Raw genomic sequence first — 15,024 nt, forward strand, 5'->3', positions numbered from 1 at the left:
TCTAAGGTCCACCTTGGACACCTGGCGCCGGGTCCAGCCGCGGTAGGAAGGGCTGGCCCTCGAAGGAGGCTCCAAGGGAGGTGTGGCCAGCGGGGGAGGGGCGAGGCCGAGCGAGGAAGCCCCGCCCCGCCGGGCCGCGTGTTAGCGGGCGGGTCCCTCACCTTTTGCGCACGCGCACAGCTGAGCGCGCGCCAGCTCCACGCGTGCGCGGCGCCGTTGACGCATGCGCGCTGGTGCGGAGCGCGCGGCGGCGGGGCCCTGGCGCGGGGAGTGGGCAGTGTACTCTGACTCGAGGCGCCAGCGCCTGGCGGGGAGCCTAGGGACGCCCCGGGTGCAGGGCGCGGAGGGCGCCTGGGCTGTGCTCGGCGCGTGGCCCACGCCAGTGTCCAGCTTTCTGACTTTACAGCCGGGCAGACGGCGGCGCGTTCCGGGAGGGCGCCCTGGAGGGGGTGCTTCGGGAGGAGGGGCCAGGAAGCGCCCACAGGCTGCCTTGCTTGCCAGGCACGTCTCGTGCACCGCTTGGAGCCCGTTGAGTAAAGGAGAGCCTGGTAGAGAGGCTAAGGGCCGTGCGCACGGTCAGCCAGCCCGGAGCGCCTGGGAACCCAGGGGCCGTCCGGCCCGCAGGAGTCCTCGGGAGGGTCCTCAGCAGCAGCTGACCAGGTGAGGGGTCCTAAGACCGCCGCCTAGCAAGCCTCCGGAAGTCTCTGTGAGGAGGGCACGGAGGTCACCGGAGCAACGGCGGGGTGGACGGAACCGTGGGCGGAAGTGGGGTGGGGTCTGTGGCAGGTGGACGTCTTGTTTCTCTGCCGGTGAGCGCCCGGGAAAGAAGGTTCGGGGCGGGGAGAAGCGGCGTCGGCAGGTAATCGCGGCCCACGGGCGCCCTGGACGTCGCGGGGTCCCTGCTGGGCACGGTGGAGGGGCCGGAAGGCTGCGGCGAGGCGTCACAGGGAGGAGAGGCTGCGGTGGCTGAAGCGAGAGGCTTGCTCGCCTCCTTTCAAGAATTGGGGGTTTATTGCAGACAGACACACGTGCTCAGGACCAGGCAAAGCGTGCACTTGGAACGCTTCGGTCAGCGTTCATGCCGAGGCCCGGGCGAGTGGCCGGGCCGGACAGAGCTGCAGGTGCAGGACAGAGCAGGGGCCAGCGTGGGATAACTGAGGCTCACAGACTAAAGGACAGGAAGGACAGGCGTAGACGTTCAGTGACGCCTAAGCTGGAGGTTGAGGTGTCAGAGAGGCAGCAGTTCTCCACGGCTGCTAGCCGAGTGTGGGGTTGGTCCCACCACGGACGCCTCTCCAGAGGGAGGGGGCCGACTCAGGAGGCTGCGACACCTTCTGGCTCCTGACACCTTTGTTCTTTTCCAGGAAATATCAGATCCATGCTGCTGCTGGCCCTGGCACCCAGGGCTTGGCTCAGGCTCCCTCAGCTCAAGCGCCTGGTCTGCCCTAGGACCCCGGGAGGTGATTCCCTCCGCATGAGGTGCCAGCTCTTGTCAAGGCAGGGTCCTGCAGAGACAGGCAAGCAGGGCCAGCCCCAGGGCCCTGGGCTTCGAACTAGGTTGCTGATCACAGCCTTGTTTGGGGCTGGGCTGGGTGGGGCCTGGCTGGCTGCAAGGGCTAAGAAGGAGCAGTGGCGGCAGCAACGGCGGACAGAAGCCCTGCGTCAGGCAGCCGTGGGCCAGGGCGGCTTCAGTCTGCTGGACCACCGGGGCCAGGCTCGCTGCAAAGCTGACTTCCGGGGCCAGTGGGTACTGATGTACTTTGGCTTTACTCACTGCCCTGACATCTGCCCAGATGAACTGGAGAAGTTGGTGCAGGTGGTACAGCAGCTGGAAGCTGAGCCTGGCCTGCCCCTGGTGCAGCCCATCTTCATTACTGTGGACCCTGAGCGGGACAGCGTCGAGGCCATGGCCCGCTATGTGCAGGACTTCCACCCGAGGCTGCTGGGCCTGACTGGCTCTGCCGCGCAGATTGCTCAGGCTAGCCACAACTACCGTGTATACTACAGTGCTGGCCCCAAAGACGAGGACCAGGATTACATTGTGGATCACTCCATTGCTATCTACCTGCTTAACCCTGATGGCCTCTTCACAGACTACTATGGCCGGGCCAGGTCAGCTGAGCAGATTGCAGACAGCGTGCGGCACCACATGGCTACCTTCCGCAGTGTCCTGCCCTGAGCCAAATCATTAAAGGGGGTGCAACAGAGATGTGTGTGCATGATTTGTACCAGCAGCTCCTGGAGGCAGGGCGAGTAGGAGCTCAGGACCTAGTCACTTGCCAGGGGTGCAGGGGACGGGCAGCCCATTTCTCTGCACAGAGCAGGAGTTTTTTAAGGGGCAAGTGGAATGGTAACACCACTTTATTAGGCTGGGCCAGCCAGGAAGCAAAGGTGAGCAGACATGCCCAGAAGCCTACGGGACAGGGCTCCAGGGCCCACCCCCCAGGCTCAGTGCTCCCGATTCAGGGCTGGGCCATGGAGGGGGCAGCATAGGTCTGGAAGCGCGTGTGGGCCCGCTGGTGTGTGAGCAGTCTCAGGGACATGGTGTCCACGGCCTCCTCCAGCCCTGGCTGCTGGGTGATTTCCACCGTGTAATCATTGGCCTGTAGGAACAAGGCATCAGCAGAGTCCAGGGACTGCTTCCCTCCCAGGCTCCCTGGGCCACTTACCAGTTGCAGGGAGGCCAGCATGGAGCGACACACCTCGAAGGCAGGCTGGCCAGCCACCAGCTCCGCAAAGGGACACCACTGATTGAGCTGGCTAAACCTTGAGACCACCTGGTCCCCATAGGTGTGGATGTCAAAGGGCACATGCTGCTCCTGCGAGGAGGAGGAGCAAGGTCCTGGGGCAGGCCTATGGGGAGGCTCCCATTCTCAACCAGAAGCCCGGCCCACCCCACCTCACCTGTTCCTGGAGCAGGGGCTGGATGGTATCCTCCCAGTCCCTGATGCGCTGGGTCAGCTCTGACTCCTGGACGAACTTCTGAGAAGTGGTGATGAAGAGTTCCTAGGGAAGGACCAGGGCTACCGCTTTCTGTGCCAGCCCCCCATCCCCACCCCAGCTCCCCGCCCGCTCTGACCCAGGCCTACCACATTCTTTCGGACCAGCTCCTCATAGGTCAGGGTCGCCGGCATGGCCTCTGCTTCTGGAAGGGGGCAGCTGTGAGCTGCTGTGGCTGTGGGCCAAACCCTCTCCTCCCTCCGGGTCCTCATGGCCCCCTGGCGAGCAGCCCATCCCAGACCTACCCAGGTCTGCAGCTTCCCTGGGCTCTTCTCTTTCAGGCTCTGCATACTCCTCGGGCTCTAGAAACTCATCTACTGGGAGATGGAGAGACCCCAGCAGGAGGCAGGTCAGCTGGCAGCAGGCGCTAAGCCCTCACCCTGGCCTGCCCCAGTAGGCCCCACCTGCTGCCTCCAGGTCCTCCAGGGAATCCTCGAGGCGGTCCTCCTCCTCAGGCCACAGTCCTTCCTCAGCCCTTGGCAGCCACCGCTCAGCCATCTGTGCAGAGAGAATCTGTGAGGGACAGGGCTGTCTCCCGCTAGGGGCCACGTGGGGTCCAGACAATGGCTGGTACTCACCTCCCTCCTCTGCAGCTTCCGGAGGGTCTCCAATTGCTCCCTCACATGCTGCCAGTACAAGACCTCCATATCTGCACAAAAAGGCCTTGTGAGAGGGACCCCCACATGCTGCCCAAGCCACAGAGGGCCTGGGGCATCCCCAGGCTGAGGGGAGGTGGGCAGTAGAGTGTGGCACTGTCACGCCTCAGCAGAGCCCACGCAGGGCCTTGGCCTCACCTGCAAAGGATGGGCCCTTCCGCCGGGGCCTCCTGCCATCAGTGTGGTCAGCATCTGCAAGAGAATGTGGTCAGCAGGAGCCAAGCCAAGTCCCTGTAGGCCACATCTGGACCCTCAGCCCTGGCGCAGCCCCAGCCCACCACTCACAAGTAGCCAGGTACCACTGGTGGAAGTCCTGCGGCTTGGCAGCACCCTTCCTCTTACGCTTCTGTCCTGGAGCCTCCTCCACACAGTGGGGCACAGAGTAGGGCCTACCTGGGGGCAAACGGACTGTCGGAGCACAGGTGCAGCCCATGTCTCCCAGGAGCGATCATATGAGGGAGCACAGCCCCACCCCCACCCACCACTCGTGCCCCAGCGAACCCAGCCAGACACCTAAGTAGCTGTACCTCCTCCACCAAATTACCTTTCTTGAAAGGCTTTGTGTCCAGGGAGTCAAAGGGGTCCAGGCTCTGCCAGGGGTCTGGGGTCTCCTGAGCACAGAGCACAAGCAGACCCTGAGAGAGGGTGGGGGACGTGCACCCTCCCCTCAAAGCCCAGACGCTGAGCACAGTGACAGCAGGGAGAGGTTGGCCACACTCCAGCCAGGGTCTGAGGATGACACAAGGGAGAGGTACCCCAGAGCTGTGGATGAGGGGATTCAATTTCTGGGGAAGGAAGATTTCTCAAGAGCCAGCGAAGGGCCTCGCACTAGGACCTAGGGCCTCTGAGGCTCTGAAAGCTGGCAGGAGTGAAGGGGTGGGTTGTGGGCTGCATCACCTTCAGCCGGGATGCAGGCTCCAGGGCCTCCCGCCGCTCCCGCAACAGGCACCTTCCAGGCTGGGCGGCACTCTGCAAAGAAATGGCCCCAGATTCCCCTCTCCTCCTTCAGTCAGGGCCCAGGGAACCCCACCAGCTCCGCTCTGGGGTCACTGCCATGAACCCTGTAGGGACCCTCTCTGGGGACTGGAAGTTCAAATAGTTCAAGGACTAAAAAGTAAAACAAAAATTCTAGGAAAAGTTTTAGGAGAACATACAAATTAGTAAACTAGTGGTCATGGGGTTACTCTTTTTTTCTTTAAAAGATACAAAAAAAGAACAATAATATGATAAACATCCATGTGTATACCAACCAAAATTAACAAATGCTGCTATTTTTTCCTGTAGGCATCAGGTTTTTTTAAATAGATAACAAGACTTCTTAGCTCTAGGCTGGAGCACAAAGCCAATCTGCAGGTCAGAGGCAGCAAAGGCCTCCAGGCCTGCCCCCATCGCCTGACCTCAGAAGCCGGCTTTGTCCACTGCTGCCATCCTGGGGAGCAGCCGGGAGCACAAGAGCCTCAGACCCTTGAACACCAGCCCACCCCTCAGAGAAGGCGTGGCTGCTCTGCTCGGAGAGGAAAGGGATGTGGAGGATGCTGCCCAAAGGGCTTGGTGCAGGGCCAGGGCCAGGGCTGGCTGGAGGACACGCCCACTGCCCTGGTGTGTAAGGACCAGAGAGGAGGGGCTAAGACCAGCGGGCCTGCCTTTGCTGTGTCAAGTGTGGCTGCCCCAGAGCCAGGGCTCGTCCAGCTGATAGCTCGAGCTTTGCAGGCCTCAATGTAGGTCCCACCTGCTGCAGGATCCTGGGCTCCTGGGGCTCCAGAGGGACCTCGGGGACCATGGCCTCAGGGAGTTCTGCTGCCCCCTCTGCATCCTCATCCTCACCCCCACCTCTGAGCATTGGTCCTCCTGGAGAGGTGCCTTGGCAGGGAAGAAGAGACTGGTCAGCCCAGAGGAGCCCAAAGACAAGACAGCAGATGGGGGGCCCGCGCCTCCAGGGCAAAGAGCCAGGCTGCCCTTGGCCAACACCCGAGAGGCCATTCCCTCTCCCAGCTTCATGTGTGAGACCCAGAAAACATAGCAGGGTGTTTTACACTCTCCCCACCACACTGCCCATAGAAGACAGGGTAGGTCCAAACCTCAGAGGCCAGGAAATGGTCAGAGGGTGGTCACTGAACCAACAGCACATTGGGCTGAGGTTGGGGGGCAAGGCCTGGGTGCAGAGGAGCCAGCTCCAAGGCTTCACCCCACCACAGACCACAGGGGGGCAGGCAGGCTGGGGTGGCCAAGCACAGCTCCATGCAGAGCCCAGTCATCCCCCGAGCCCTCCCACACACACACAGGCACCTGGCTCCTGGGAGATGCTGGGCGCAGGGACGGGACTGCTGCACACAGAGACTTCCATTGGCTGCTCCTCAGCCCTCTCGGCCTCTGGGATAGATGAAGAATTGGAAAGAGTCAGCCCAGCACCCCTGGAGGGCCCCTCCCAAGGGTCTAGCAGAACCAAGGCTGGGGAGGGAGAACAGAGCCCTGGCACAGGACTCGGGCACCCTGGGACTGAGCCAGCTGCAGGTAGACAGGGCAAGGGGACAAACTCCAGCAGACCCGTCCTCAGCTGGTGCCTGAGGAGGGAGGAGCTCATGGGGCCAGAGCTGGCAGCACAGGGGACCGGACAAGAAGCCCAGCCTGGTAGACCCTTCCTTCCCACCAAGCCCCCCACCTCCAAGCCCTCACCCTTCTGGTTCCTCAGCAGCAGCGTCTCCATGGGGGACATGCCCACAGGCTCCAACATGAAGGCTCCTCTGGGGTGGGGGGTGCATGTATTCATCCTGAAATCCTTCCGGCTGGCCAGGACCTCCCCATGACAGCTGTGCTGGCAAAAACATTCTCTGTAGAGACGTTTCCCAGGCAGGCCTCCCCCACCCCCACCAGCCTCAGACCTGTACCTGTACAAGGGGCTCTCGTTCTTCTCCACCTCATCAGGGGCTACCAGGGCCATGGGCAGGAGGGGGACAATGAGGACCTCCTGCACAGAGGCCGAGAGGGGTGAGCCATGGGTCCTCTGGGTTCCGGGTGGGGAACCCATATGAGATGACACCTTCCAACACCCCCATCAGCTAAATGCGGCCCCCACTGCAGGAGGAGGGGCACTCACACTGGAGGCCTGGTCATTCCTCAGATCCACATTAGCACGGGAGTCAGGGAGGTCATCCAGTGACAGGAACTGTGGGAAGACAGTGAGGGCTCAGCTGTGACGCTCGGCAAGTGCATAGTAGGTAGCAGTCACGTCCCCAAGAAACCTCACCTCATCCTCCACCTCCTGGGAGGCCCTGGAGCTGGCGTCCCCACTGGCCCCATCTCCCCGCACTGAGGAGAGCTGCTTGGCCCGCCTAAGAGAGAATCAATGTGTGGGCCTCCCGGGAGGTTGCAGGGGCCTCCCGAGCCGCATGAAGGGCAGACACACAGGCCTCCACCTCTTGGTTGTGCCTCCAGTACTCACTTCTTGCCAGAGATGAAATCGAGAGCCTGGTAGACCAGCGAGTAGAGGTATTCCACCTGGCAACCAGACACAGACGGTGAGGAGACAGACAGGAGGGGTCCACCGCCATGCTCCAGGGCCCTCCACAGAGCCTTCCAAACCAGCATCCACAATCTCCAGCACAAGTCCTGCCAACCTGGCTGCCAAAAATACTTCTCCAGTGACGCTAGTATGTCTCACCAGAATCACTCTAACCTCCCCCTCCGCACCCCACTCCAAACGGCAGCAGGTGGGCCCCTTCACACAGCGGCATCCCGCCTGCGCTCAGGCAGCCCTGCACTGCCTTTGCTGCTCCCACATGAGCCTGCGTGTGGCCTGTGTCCGTGCTGCTCCCACCCAGCACCCCTCACCAGCTCTTTTCCTTTCTACAGGCTCAACCCACCGCCACCCCATCTCCGGGAGCCCCTGTGAGTCTCTGCTGCTCTATCACAGCTCCAGCCACAACCGCTGGGACTCGCAATCTCCTCCAGAGAAAAGGTCCCATTCTTAGAGTGAGGGTCAGGATTTTCAAGATGCTGACCAAACACCCACCAGCAGGGTGTACACAGCTGCTCAGGCTATTCCCTTGGGGCGATGGCGCCCAAGAGCACAGGGAACCCTCTCTCTTTGGCCCTGCCTTTTTTTGCACGCAACAAATGTTTATTGTGTTTGTTTCCCATATGGGGCTCTGCACCGGACACTGCATACAAGGAGCAAAACGGTGGCCCCTGATCACTTGGATCCCATTTAGTAGAAATAATAAACATTAACTTTTTTAAGTGTTGGCCACATATACAGGACTGTGCTTCCTGCTTCACCTCACTTAATTCATCTGAATTAGGAACCATTGCTGTTCTCATTTTATGAGAATAAACTGACAGAGAAATAAAGTAACGTGGAGCAGTGGTGGGTCTAGGACGGGCACCCAGGGATACAGGAACCTGGTGCTGCCCTATCGAATATGGCAGCCACGTGTGGCTCTATCAACTTAAGTTTAAATTAAAAGTTAATATAATTCAAAACTCCTCAGTCACACTGGCCACATTTCAAGGGCACAGAAGCCACATGTAGGTAGTAGTTACCATATCTTTTCCATCACCTCAGAAAGTCCCACTGGACAGTAGTGACCTAGAGCCTACACTCTCACACACCCTCCAGACCTCCCTATTAACACCTTGGTGCGCTTGCTTTATCACATATCCATCCATCTATTCGTCTATTAGTTCACCTTATGTTTTGTGCTTTCAAAGTTAGTTGCAGACATTCCTTCTTAGGACAAATGCAGGACATAGGAATCCAATTTAATGGGATTATCTAGGACAAAAACCAATGAAATCGTAGACTGTCTTAATAACTTATGGTGCCCAGAGGTCAATCCCTGTGCCAGCTACTTTCCCTTCTCTTTCTGGTTTGGACCCCATTATCGAGCTCCTCAATACAGTTCTTCAAAACTCTGACCTCCTGTGCACCTTTGATTTCTCTCCCACTCACTAAACCGCCAATCTGGGATCAGTGCTGTGGCCCACTTTTCCTTGCTCCTCCACTAGAGGATAGCTAAGCACCAGTGGAGGGAAATCACATCAATGTACCTGCTGGTGCCCTTGCAAATAGTAAGGTACATTTAATCTCCATTAGACTATCGAGGCTTTCGACTAGTCTTTTGCATTCCCCTCAGCAAATACTTTGAACTTTCGCCAAATTTCATTCTCCAAATTTCCCATCCAGTAGCTGATTCTCAGTAGCTGACTTATATTCTCCATTATGAAAATTGGGGCCTTAGGCATGAACTGCCCAAATCCCTGTGCCCAACTTCACTATATCAATATTTATTTCTCCCTCTTCTCCTGAGATGAGGTCTTTTTTTTCAAGGAAAGCTCGCCAGCCCATGCTCCAGACCTACCCCACCTATTTCTTCTGGGATTTTGTTTCATCTCTCTGCCCCCGCTTCACCTCCAGGGTTTTTAGTCCTGGCTGTCACTGAGGATATTTTAAGAAATCCCAATACCTGGGCCCCCAGGGGTTCCGACTTAATCAGCCTAGGTTGAGGCCGATCTCTCTCCCGCCTTTCTCAGTGAAGTTTCTCAACAGGAGCCCAGGTTTCCTCTGTGCGCCTTACCATCTCCCGTCACTCTCCTGCCTACTGGAGTCTGGCCCCCTTATCACCAGAATCCCGGGTGACCTTCTAATTGCAGACCCAGTGGAAACCTGAAAATCCTTATTGTATGGGTCCAATTCACTGAATTCAATATTTCTGGTCTCTTTTCTCCCTCCTGAAATTCTCTACTGCTCTGATGTCCATGACAGGATGTCTTCTCCACTTATCTCCCTCTGACTTTTCCTTGTGAGCACTTCCTAAATATTGGTTTTCCTCAGGTGTTCATTCTGCTTTTCCTTACTCTACCACAGGTTTCTCGACTGTGGGACTACTGACACTCTGGACAGGACAATTCTTTGCTGCATGGGGCGCCCCTGTACATTGTCGAGTGTTTAGCAGCAAGTCGACAATTTTAAATCCAAGCTTGTTCTTCAGTGATAGAGGTGATGAGGAATCAGGGGAGGAGGTGGGAGGAGATGGGAGGCACTGGCGAGGCAGGTCAGAGGCAGGTGAGCCTGTGCCTGCCCCAGCAGGACAGCGGACCTCAGTCCGCTCGACACTAAAACGCAAGACCAGCAGCCCAGCGGGGCCCACCTTCTTACTGTAGACACAGGCGGAGCCCTGGATCAACAGCGCTGCCTCAATGAAGTTCATTGTAGTTTTGCCTTCGTCAAAAGAAATGCAGATCTGGTCCAGCTGCAAGACACAACACCAGGGCAGTGGGAAGCCGAGTCTGTGCACACTACTCCCAGGGCAGCCCACCCAACACGCCCCCTCCTCCCAGTGCCTCTGACCCTGGGTGCCTGGTCACCACGAGCAGCTCCTCAGACTAACAGCTCTGGCTCTGCTTGAGGCTCACTGGCTATCCATTTTTTTTTAGAGGGGAAAGACAAGTCTTTCTGATTTCCCCTGTTTCCTGTAACCTCTGAGACCTAGAGTTTTGGAAGCAGGAGCTCCTTTCTGGAGGTGCCGGAGGCACTCCACACTGCGTCCATCCAAGTCAGGGCCAACTCAGACTCCGGCAGGAAGATCCCTCACTCTGAAGAAGGAAAGGGGAGCCTCAGGGGTGGGGAAGACAGAAACAAAATGCAGGGCTCTTGATCCTTTGAGCAGAAAACTCAGGAAACACTTCCAAGGGAGTCCTCCTCCTTCCTCTGCAACCCCCAACCCCCGAGAGCCTGAGCTCCTATAACCTCGTAAATGTCAACATCCAGTGACCATATGCCATATGTTCAATAGGAATTTCGGTTAAGACATCCAAATGGTGTTTGAAGAAGGCAGTTGGACGTGTGGGTTTGAGCTTAGATATGAGGTCCCACTTGGAGCATGCATTTGGGTGTCATTAGAAGGCGAATGGAGGGTGAGGTCCTGGCAGTGGGTGAGCCAGCCTAGGCTGAGAGTGTCATTGAAGAGAAGGGCCACCTGTCTAGCTCAGGGCCTGGGTGGCTCAGCCTCCCTCTCCTTCATATGCCCTCCTTTCAGGCAAAGCCCTTCACATATGTCTGGAGTGCTCCGCACTATCTCAGGCTGTCGTGCTCCTGGTTCCTTTCCCTCCCCTACTGACCTCACACATTCCCTCTCTCCTTCAGGAATTAGTAGAAATGGCATCCTCCCAAACTCTCCCTCGTCTTTGTGCCACCACAGTGCCTGACATCTCACCTCGCTCCCCAGCACACCCCAGCTTTGGACGAGTTTGCATAATACTCGTTTTCCTGAACAGTTGAATCCTGTGTCTGCTAACTGCCTTTGTGTGCATGGTTGTTCTTCCTAAGATGCTGCTCCCTTCGTCTGCCTCGGGAGCATCTGTCCATCTTTCTGGCTTAGCTCTTAGCTCTGACGTCACCACTTCGTTTGTCCATCAGATGTCCGTTGGATGCCAGTATCAGGTGCTTGGCTAAAGGCTGGAATTACCCTAATGCCGCTCAGTCCACAGAGGGAGGAGAGACTCAAACAGTGAGACATGGCCACCCTAACGGTGTCAAGGAGCCTGAGGCGTGTCCCCGGAAGACTGCAGAAGAGTTCACACTGGGCACAGTTGGGGGCGGGTGTTCCAAGCAGATGGAAAGTAAAGGCCTTCTTCAAACACCATTTGGATGTCTTAACCGAAATTCCTATTGAACCAGTCCACCCTGAACTCTAGATATCAGCCCCCAAACCAGAAACCCAGCAGTCTTAGCAACTTCCTGCCTTCCTTACCCTCCCCCATTGAATCCACACCCAGTTCCCTGCCAATTCCATGCTCCACCTTGACTTGACTGCCTGCTCCTCTCCTCGGTGCCTGCCGCTCCCGCTCAGCCAGCCTCACCTCTTGCCTGGACCTCTGCAAACTGGGTTCTTTCCGCCCTTCACTTCCCTCCAGTCTACTCTTCACACATCAGCCAATGCTTGTCTTAAGACATACATTGCATTACATCACTCCACTCAGAGCCCTAATGGCTTTCTGTCCCTCTCAGTAAGGAACTCAAAATCCTAAACAGAGCCTCCCGTGCTGACCAGCTTCCCTTTCCAGCTGCTCGCTCTCCCCTGCTCACTGCACAGCGGTACACAGGCCTACTTCCAGGTCCTCCATTGAACTAAGTGTTTTCCCACCTCGGAACATTGGAACACTGTGTTCTCTCCACCTGGAACATTGCCTGTGACTATGCAACTCCTTCCATCCCAAACAAAGTTAGGTCCTCTACTCAAACTCTTCACGGAACCCTCAACTTATCTTCCAAACCTCTCATCAGTTTGTGATTACACAAAGGTACACACGGTGGTGAGGGTGGGCTCTGCTCTGCCACCTACTAGCTAGGACTCCGAGCATGTCACTTAACCTCTCTGTAGAACTAAAACTTGTATTAGTAGGGCTTTTGTGAAGATTAAATGAGTTTATATGTCTAAAGCACATAAAACAGCAGTTAGCATGAGTAAGCACCGAATGTGTGATATTTATTACAACTCCATGCGGTTACTGCCTTATCCATCTCCCCACAAGAGTAAAGCAGGGACTATTGTGTTTGCTTGCCACTATTTTATCAGGTTTGTTTTGTTTTGTTTTTCCTAAAGATTGGCCTGAGCTAACAACTGTTGCCAATCTTCTTTTTTTTTCCCTGCTTTTTCTCCCCAAATCCCCCCAGTACATAGTTGTATATTTTAGCTGTGGGTCCCTCTAGTTGTGGCCTGTGGGACACCGCCTCAGCGTGGCCTGACGAGCGGTGCCATGTCTGCGCCCAAGATCTGAACCAGCGAACCAGGGCCGCCAAAGTGGAGCGCACGAACTTAACTCCTCCGCCACGGGGCCAGCCCCCTTTTCTCAGGTTTAGCATGGTTCTTGGCACACAACAGACACTCAACAACAAGAATAAATAAATGGATGAGAGGATAGTAACATGACGTGTTAAAAAAAGAACATGCTGGTAGCTGTGTGGAAAATGAAAAGACAAAGACAAAACTAGACACAGGGAAATCAGGACTTCAGGGGGCAGAAAAGACATATGAAGCAGGAGGGGAGCTGACCAAGGTAGGAAGCCGACTTACCAGGCATCCCTAAGGACCCCGCTTGAGGTGAAAACCTGAATCCATAGTAGTCCCACCCAGCACAGTACTCTGCATTTCCTCAGCAGATTGTGTCCAAGCAGAAGTCAACCATCAGATCAAGTGTTCATTTAACACACACTTATTTGGCACCAACTATGTGCTGGGCACTCTATTAAGCAAAGGGAAGAGACCATAAACATGGTCCCTACCATCGTAGAATTTACATTCTAGGTTGAGACCATGAACAAGTAAACAAGGTAAAGAATAGCTGTAAAGACACTGTAAAGTACATAAGGTACTACGACAATGAGAACTATTTTATTTTATTTATTTTTTATTTTTTTTTTTGAGGAAGATTAGCCCTGAGCTAACGTCTGCTGCCAATCCTCCTCTTTTTGCTAATGAAGACTGGCCCTGAGCTAACATCCGTGCCCATCTTCCTCTACTTTATATGTGGGACGCCTACCACAGCATAGCTTGCCAAGCGGTGCCATGTCCGCACCCGGGATCTGCACCTGGGATCCGAAATGGTGAACCCCAGGCCGTGGAAGCAGAATGTGCGCAGTTAAGTGCTGTGCTACCAGGCCGGCCCCAACGAGAACTATTTTAGGCAGGGTGGTCAGCTGACATTTAAAGTGAGACATAAAGAACGAGAAAGAATTAGTCATAAAAAGAACTGGGCGAAGAATATTCCCCAGTGGGAGCAGAAAACATAAAGACCCTCAGCCAAGAATGAGCTTAAGTGTTATAGGTTGACTGGATGGAGGGAACAGGTGGAGAAGAGCCCGAGACAAGGCCAAATCTGTAAGCAGGGCCAGATTCAGAGAAGAAAGTTTGGATTTTATTCTGAGAACAATGGAAAGCCATTAACAGGGTTTTAGGTAGGGCAGTGCTGCAGCCTGATTTTAATTTTTAAGAGTCACACTTGCTGCTGTGTTGAGCATGAATTGGATGGGGCCAAAAACAGCAGTAGGGAGCCCAGGAGGAGCTTACATGAATCAGAGCCAGATGGTGGCCTGGACCAGAGAAAGTGGAGAACAGATGAATTCAAGTGAAATTCATGGATGAACTGGGTGTGGAGTATGGGGTTCCCCTAGAATGGCTCTTAGCTTTCACCTCTGGCTGAACGGTGGTGCCATTTACTGAGATCAGGAAAACTAAGATTTGAGCAGGAAAATAAAGAGCTCCACTTTAAATATATTAAATCTGAGATGTTTGTGAGACATCTAAGTGGAATGTCAAGTGAGCAGCTGGATACACGAAGTAGATTCAGAGAAGAAATCTGGGATGGAGATATAAATCTGGGAGTTGTCCTTTAAAATCAAGGAAATAAACAGGATTAGTTTAGTGGAAATGTGTAAGGAGGTGGCACAGGCCTCACCTGGAGGAGCTCAACATTTAGAGATTGGATAGGAGAGAAAAAGTAGGCAATGAAATTAGAAGAAAATCAGAACATCAAAACTTGTTTCAAGAAGGAGGGAGTGGCCAACCCAACAAATGCTGCTGAATTGAATAAGATGCAACTTGTAGTGTCCCTTGGTTTTGGTAGGATGGAGATCATTATCGATCAAGATAGAGGCAGTCCAAGTGGGCTGAGGAAAAGTGAAGCGCAGAAACGGAGCGGACAGCTCCTTAGCGAGGTCTAGACAGAACTGTCAAATATGGAAGAAAGATTAAATGCTGACGGGATGGAACACGGCAGTAGCTTGAAAGTGGTTTGAAAATCCAAGATAAGAAATCCCTCTTAATCGTGATCCAGATCTCTCAAACACCCAAACAAGGATACATATTCTAGTCTATTCCAACACATCAAAAAAAAACGCTAGTCACCCCTTACTAAATCAATCTCAAGGCTCACTTATAGGTAACGACCTGTAATGACAGCTCCAGGCTAATTTAATAAGGGGCGATTTCGGGAGGCAGAGATGGAGGTGCGGAAAAAAGAAACGAGCCTGAGGACAAGTGAGGCCAAAGCGCTGGATGGACACAGACGAGGAGGCAGCAGGGCCGCCCAGCAGCCCCCGGCCCGGCGCTCCCGGCCCGCGCCACTCCCCGGGGCTGCCCTCACCTCCTCCAGATATTCGCCCAGCTGGGCCGCCACGTCCACCTCCCAGTTCTTGGTGAGGTCGCGGATGGGCTGCAGGAGGTGGGCGAAGCGCGCCTCCACGTCCTCCATGTCCGGGAGGGGCCGGGGCCGGGGCGGCTCTGGGACCGCAGGGCCGGCTTGGAGGGGAGCCAGTGCCTTCAGCCCGCCACTAGTTCTGGCGCCATTTTGCTGTTCCCGCCCAGGAAGAAAC

At 55.5% G+C, this 15,024-nt stretch overlaps 2 protein-coding genes across 6 annotated transcripts; one reads left to right on the forward strand and one right to left on the reverse strand.

Annotated features, from left to right (window-relative positions):
- The first annotated feature begins 19 nt into the window (after positions 1-19).
- Positions 20-2,207, forward strand: LOC124230267 (protein SCO2 homolog, mitochondrial). The gene is made up of 2 exons (XM_046646144.1): positions 20-660; positions 1,365-2,207. Exon 2 carries the CDS (start codon positions 1,379-1,381, stop codon positions 2,177-2,179), a length of 801 nt encoding a protein of 266 aa, XP_046502100.1. The 5' UTR covers positions 20-660; positions 1,365-1,378; the 3' UTR covers positions 2,180-2,207.
- A 136-nt stretch (positions 2,208-2,343) lies between these two features.
- On the reverse strand, positions 2,344-15,022 carry NCAPH2 (non-SMC condensin II complex subunit H2). 5 transcript variants are annotated; one of them, XM_046646138.1, is made up of 20 exons: positions 14,796-15,022; positions 9,803-9,904; positions 7,096-7,151; positions 6,901-6,985; positions 6,751-6,819; positions 6,542-6,621; positions 6,330-6,463; positions 5,943-6,026; positions 5,386-5,516; positions 4,554-4,625; positions 4,201-4,267; positions 3,942-4,049; positions 3,795-3,848; positions 3,579-3,649; positions 3,405-3,498; positions 3,246-3,314; positions 3,090-3,142; positions 2,905-3,006; positions 2,670-2,819; positions 2,344-2,603 (listed from the first exon to the last, which is right to left on the reverse strand). In XM_046646138.1, exons 1-20 carry the CDS (start codon positions 14,901-14,903, stop codon positions 2,463-2,465), a joined length of 1,830 nt encoding a protein of 609 aa, XP_046502094.1. In that variant the 5' UTR covers positions 14,904-15,022; the 3' UTR covers positions 2,344-2,462. The 5 variants fall into 5 exon arrangements, with proteins under 5 accessions (XP_046502094.1, XP_046502093.1, XP_046502091.1 ...); XM_046646137.1 differs by having other exon boundaries at positions 3,246-3,317; XM_046646135.1 differs by having other exon boundaries at positions 3,090-3,145; positions 3,246-3,317.
- Positions 15,023-15,024: the final 2 nt, after the last annotated feature.

This window comes from Equus quagga, chromosome 19, assembly GCF_021613505.1.
Source record: "Equus quagga isolate Etosha38 chromosome 19, UCLA_HA_Equagga_1.0, whole genome shotgun sequence".
Classification (NCBI taxonomy): Eukaryota; Metazoa; Chordata; class Mammalia; order Perissodactyla; family Equidae; genus Equus; species Equus quagga.